This window comes from Agelaius phoeniceus, chromosome 12 (assembly GCF_051311805.1).
Source record: "Agelaius phoeniceus isolate bAgePho1 chromosome 12, bAgePho1.hap1, whole genome shotgun sequence".
NCBI lineage: Eukaryota > Metazoa > Chordata > Aves > Passeriformes > Icteridae > Agelaius > Agelaius phoeniceus.
Genome location: NC_135276.1, coordinates 8,491,216 through 8,497,207, shown reverse-complemented (window position 1 = coordinate 8,497,207; position 5,992 = coordinate 8,491,216). Strand labels below are relative to the sequence as shown.

Below are 5,992 nucleotides of genomic sequence, written 5' to 3'. Positions count from 1 at the left end.
CCTGTTGTTTCATGTCTCTTCAGAGCCCACTGTTGAACCTTCTGATGAAAGTGAAAGAACTTTGGTTTTGTAGGGACAGAAGAATCAAGGCATAGTTCCCCTGGCTGAGCTGGGCAGCTGCCACCATTTCTAATGTGGGAGTTTGTGATACAAAGCCAGTGTTCCTCCACGTGGTGCTGAGATGAGGTGTGCTCACATTTCAGAATGTTTTTATGACATGCTTGGAGTGAAGAAGAATCCTGCTGGATTCTGTGCCAGAGAGTGACAGCTGAATGCCAGTGCTGTAGGGAACTGAGCAGCAGAGCACAGCCACTGGCAGCTGCTGCTCTGCTGGTCCTGTCCATGGGTTAATGCCAATTGCTGGCAGTTCTGACCTGGCTGCTTTGCCTTGACTGAACGTGGTGTTCTAAAGATAACTCATTGAATTGCATTACTCCTTGAGTGAACACTGTTTTCTGAAAATGTGTCCTGGCTTAATTGGATATTAAATGAAATGAGATTTTGGTGGGATTGTTCAGTAATTTAGTGCTACGTGTTTTCTGAGAAAGGCAAATACAATCCTAGGAAACAATTGCAGAGTAGACAACAATTAGATCATTAATATACTGATGAATAAGTCTGGCTTGGAATGAATGGGGAGATAATTTAAAGGCTTTACTTCCCCTGGTTTCTAACTGATGCTGATTCAAAACTCTTCATGTTGCTCTGTATCTGTTGAAACTGTTCTTCATAGCAGAACTGTTAAGGTGTTTTGTTATAGCACATCCATAGCAGAGTGTGGTGATTATGTTCATGTGGATATGTTCATAGTGTAGGGAGATGCCCTTCTAGTTTACAGTATTTGCTAACCATGTCTGTTTAGTCCTCAGTGTCAGTCCTTGTAACTTAGAAAGTGTCTTTGAAATAACAGTTTTGCAGTTTCAGCTGCAGTCACCCAAATGTTGTAGTCTGGTGCTTTTTCACCCTCTTCCACTTGTAAGGGCTACACAGTTAGGACTCTTCCACAGCTCTTAATTACTTTTATTGAAAGTTTACAAAGTATATAATTTTACTGCCTGTAAAGTTTAAGATCAATTGTATTACCATGCATTTTGACTATGCCAATGCACAATTAGAGCTGTTCAGTAACTATCACTTGTCAGCAATGAAAGCATCTGTTAGGTTATGCAGTAAATGCTGGTGATGGTGGAACAAACTTGTATCATTAGTGATGCTCCATGTGACACCTGGTGGGACAAACCTACTCCAAACTCAGAATCAGTTGTGTGAGCTGCTCCTGTGGCACAGGCACAATGGCAGAGACTGGGCAGTAGCAAGGCTGTAAATTGGAACAGACTTTGAGTCATGCCAGTCATGATGCATAACCTGGGAAATATCTCAACACTTGAAGTGATACTTTCTTGACCACTAGTGACCTGATGGATGGAAAGATTCAATGAGTGGGGAAGGGGAAAACAACACTACTTTTTTTTTTTTTTTTAAATCTAGCCAGAAGTAGTAAAGGTCCAAGTCGAAATGTTTCAAAAATTACTGGAAGTTTACCTAAAGCTCTGTCATAGATCTCATAGACTACTTAGGCTTACTCTGTGTTTACAGCAAAGCACAGGGTAATACCCTCAGCCCTGTAAGGAGTGGAGTTTTGACCTCAGTAGATTCCTGCCCATGCAGGAAGTCACTGCTGAGGGAGGGAACTCCTAGTGAAACTCTTCCAGTGTGTAAGTTACCAATTCTTGTATCTCCTATTAAAAAGCTCAAAACCCTTTTAACTTCTGTTCCTGGACTTTGTTCTACTAAATATTCCACTTTCTTCTATTTCAATCACCTTTTCCCTCACATCAGGGCTCCCTTACCTGCTACAGTTGCTCAGCTTCTCTGGTAACATCACTGTTGTGCTGCCTCCTGTCCCATGCTTTTCCAGTATTTTTATCTTTGGTCATGCCTTGTTTGACTTGCCACTAACTGGAGGCAGGAAAAGCATCCTAGACTTAACAACTGAGATTCTTGATGTCTTGAAGTGGATTTGGGAATAAGATATAACAGATCTAAGATTAATGCTTTATGAAATTCCAGCAATATTTACAGTTATTAAAAGTGACAGAGCCTGAAATCTAATTATTAGCCATGAAAGTTATTTTTTGTTTTCAGCACTTCAACAGTAGTCCACCATTACCAGAAAATACACTGTTGGTGTAATTTCCCAAAGAGCTTTGAAAAATTACCTTTCTTTTAATTGCTGTGATTTTCCCAGCTACATGGATGACTATATTTCTACATATTCATAAATATCTACACTTGTGCCTACTTACCAGTATTCCATAAATATTTGCAGGTATTGCAATACTTGCTTTTTGGTGTTCCCACCAAATACAATATGTACTATTTCAGCCTTCCTACTTCTCACATCAAAATGTCAGGATGAATTTTGGCTTTTCGTGGACACAGGAGTTTGATGAAGGCCTTCCTAAAGCTCGTGTGACACAGTGGGTAGAGAACAGGGTTGATGGCCGAGTTCACCCACAGGAGCCAGAATGAGATCTCATAGAGGGAGTGGTGCACACAGTGCCCGTGGCAGGCTGCCCTGATGATCATCAGGAGTGTGTATGGAGCCCAGCACACGCCAAACACGCAGACAATCACTGCTAAGGACTTTGCTACTCTTTTGTCCCGGGAAAGTCTGAATCTGTTTGCCATGACGTTAGCAACGTCCGCTTTGCTGCTGGGCTGGCAAAGGCTTTCTGTTGCTTGGCAGAAGCCACTCCTGGGAGGCCTGGTCTGTACATCCACCTGGAGGGGTGGAAGCTCAAGACTGGCACTCAGATTGCGTGGCTGATTGCCCAGCTCAGCCGAGGCCTGAGGCCTTGGAGCCTTCCCTGGGGGAAGGAGGCTGCTTGCTCTCTGCTCATGTTTGTCTCTGTTAGCTAGCTTTACAAAAAACACCGTGTGTTCCCTTTTTGCCCCCTGGAAATTCATTTCACAGTCCTCTTGACCGAGTGAGAGGTTTTCATTTCGGAGCAATGTGCGTTTCCTGATGTTAAGGTAAATACTTAAGTTAAAGTACATAACAGTGATGAAAGGTGTAAAGAATTCAACAGTAGAGGCAATCATTAGGAAATACCAGTTGTAGAAGAATTCTGCATGACATTCTCCTTCAGGAAGGATGCTCTTTTGGGCAATGTGCTCCCAGCTGAGGATGGCTGGCCCATAGAGGAGAAAAGCAGCAATCCATACAGATAGCATCTTCAGCACTGCATTTCTGGTCATCCCTTGCTGAGCCCTGTAGCTGACCTGAGGGACAAGAGTCACACACATTACACATCTCCCATGTGGCTGCTTTGGAGATGGCCCTCTCTGTCACTTTGAGGGTTGCTGAGAGACTGGGTTTGGGGTGAGGGTTTTAGACCAAGCTTATTGGTATCACAGAAGAGTTACTTCTGAAATATGACTTCCAAGAAACCTTACCAAGGTGATGGAATAAGTTCTGAGAAATGCATCAGATCTTAAAAGCTTGAAAACTAAGTCTCCTTTAAAGCAAATAACCACTGCTCTTCCCAGAACTGGCTGTCACCAGTTTCATATTTAATTGCATGAGCTGTGCTACCTGTTTACAGAATGGCTAAAAATGTTTATTGGACCCTTTATTTGGAATTTTTAAATAATTTGAAATATGTAAAAGGGTTTGAATTCACAGAATATCAGGCAAGTTCTTTTATTTCTACTTTGTAGAGAGACTCTTTCCTAATGTGAAAATCACACAATTTACTGTACAACACCTTCTTCTGTTTGATATACTTAATTTCATTCTTTCATCAAGTACTTTAAGAATTCCTATTTCAGTTAAGGTGTATAGATGGAGTGTTGTGATCTGCAAAGTGCTTTACAGAAGAACAACTGATTTCAGTTATTTAGAAAATAGAGAAGCTAAGGTGCACAAATAATGTGTCACTAATACTGAGCCAGTAAGCCATATCAGCAATGGAATTAATCAGAATTAATCAGTCAAGATCATCTCTATTTCTGATTCCCTGGAATGTTTTTCCTGAGGACGCATACTCGTGTAGTAGCTTGGAATTCACCCTTCACATCTCCACAGTGCAGCCACACAGCCTTTGGAATATGAAATTCTTAAATTCTGTCCAGGGTTCACGTTTACTGCCCCCATCTGTGGGCCTTGATCTCCACAGCCAGTGCTGTTCTGGTAGAGGAGCCACAGAGCTGAGGAAACCTGAGTGTGTCTGAACTTGGTCTGATTTTGCAGTCCTTAACAAAGCTATGAATGGTTTAGGAGCAGTCTTGGAGGAAGTTACTATTTTCATTGAGATTCAGAATAATTTGGAACTTCAGATAGTACTGCTTATGTGTTCTCTTACTGCCCTAACCCAACAGTCATTTTCTGTACTCTTGCTTGGGGAGGGATTTTTATATGAGGGATTAATTAGAAGTATTTTCAAGTGGATGATTATTTTCATTTATTATGACCAGTTTTCATTTCTGTTTCTGAAACCGTCTAGTTTATATATTTATACTATGTGCATAGTCATGAGAGATTGGTTTTTGAAAGAAAAATTCATGGCTAATTCAGAACCTAGAAAATAAAGGAATTCTGAGTGTTGACTGTTAAAGAATTAATCTGTTCATTTCTCCCTCTTCAAAAAGAAGTTGGTAAAACTGCTGCATTGATTCTGCAGCCTCTCTTTGTACTTTTGGTGATTTAAATGAGCAACAAACTTAAATGAACACTTGAAGAAACTGGGGGTGGAACTAACCAAGAAGTGTGTGTAGAAGTGTGAAACCTATTAACAGGTAAAATGTGTTATTTTGACACCATCCAAAATACTTTGAGGCATTATTGTCTAGGTGTAAATTAGGTGCAAAGTCTAATCTTCCTTTTTTAATAGGTGGCATGCTGCAGACAGGACTTGAGCTATTCCTGTGGCCATTATACAGAAATGGCATTTGCATCCTGTGCGAGATGTTAATTTCTTATCTGCCATTTTTGACCCATCACAGCCGCACACATCCAATTCCCCTGAGAGTTCGACAGCCACTGCGAGCAGGTCTCTGCCTGCGGGCTATCAACAGGGCATGGCCGTGTCCTGAGGGGGCAGCTCTGCTTCAGCTGGGTCATACCTTACACCTTATTCAAGATGCAGCTGGGGAGGAAATAAGTACACCTTGTTCCCTCTGCAGACACCACCTGTGCCTGTTTGTAAAGCAGAGCACCTCTTCCACTGTGAAAGTGAGAAGGAAATGCATTTTCTGGCAAAGCCGATTACTCCCAGAACTGTTTCCAGGACTGAGAGAAGCTCGCCCGTGTCTTATGCGCTGTTCGAGAGAGGCTCAAGGGCGCTGGGAGCCAGGTGCCCTAAGCAATCCCCGTGCCTGGAAGGGCAGCCCTGGAGCCCCTGCCTGCCCGCTGCACCCCCTGCCCAGCCCTTACCGCTCTGGTGACACAGATGAACCTGTCGAAGCTGATCAGGACGATGTTGAAGACGGAGGCGGTGCACACCAGGTAGTCCACCACCAGCCACAGCTTACACAAGCCCCTTCCGAGCCTCCACTCGCCCGTCAGCACGTAGGGGATGTAGAGGGGGATGCAGAAGCCGCCTGCGGACAGAGCTCGGCGGTGACACGGGCGGAGCCACCCCCCCGCCCCGCGGCGCCCCGGCACTCACCCACCAGCAGGTCGGCCACGGCCAGGTTCAGGAAGAAGAAGTTTCCCTGCGTGCGGAGGCTCCGGTCCACCACGAAGGCCAGAATGACCAGGGCATTGCCCAGCACCGTGGCCAGCACCAGCAGTCCCATGAGCGCGGCCAGCAGCGCGGCGGTGCCGGCGGGGAAGGGCCCGCCCGCCGCACAGGCGCTGCCGGACAGGTTCAGCCACGGCCCGTCCCGGCCCATGGTACCGGCGGAGAGCCCGCAGCACTGCCCGGACCCGAGCTCGGCTGCGGCACCGCCCCTCCCGCTCAGCCCCGCCGGGCGGAGCCAGGGGCCG

General features: G+C 45.0%; 1 protein-coding gene across 1 annotated transcript; it reads right to left on the bottom strand.

The window, feature by feature from the left end:
• Nucleotides 1-994: 994 nt before the first annotated feature.
• On the bottom strand, nucleotides 995-5,992 carry LOC129125360 (histamine H3 receptor-like). Its single transcript, XM_054640769.2, has 3 exons — nucleotides 5,673-5,992; nucleotides 5,438-5,604; nucleotides 995-3,285 (listed from the first exon to the last, which is right to left on the bottom strand). The coding sequence occupies exons 1-3, from the start codon at nucleotides 5,896-5,898 to the stop codon at nucleotides 2,398-2,400; spliced, it is 1,281 nt and encodes a 426-aa protein (XP_054496744.2). The 5' UTR covers nucleotides 5,899-5,992; the 3' UTR covers nucleotides 995-2,397.

Excerpts from the sequence above, each read along its gene's own strand:
- LOC129125360 (XM_054640769.2), bottom strand. The coding sequence starts at position 5,898 with ATGGGCCGGGACGGGCCGTGGCTGAACCTGTCCGGCAGCGCCTGTGCG. Across the intron at positions 5,605-5,672 it reads CGTGGCCGACCTGCTGGTGG|GCGGCTTCTGCATCCCCCTC; the intron begins GTGAGTGCCGGG and ends CTCTGTCCGCAG. Across the intron at positions 3,286-5,437 it reads TCATCTGTGTCACCAGAGCG|GTCAGCTACAGGGCTCAGCA; the intron begins GTAAGGGCTGGG and ends CTTGTCCCTCAG.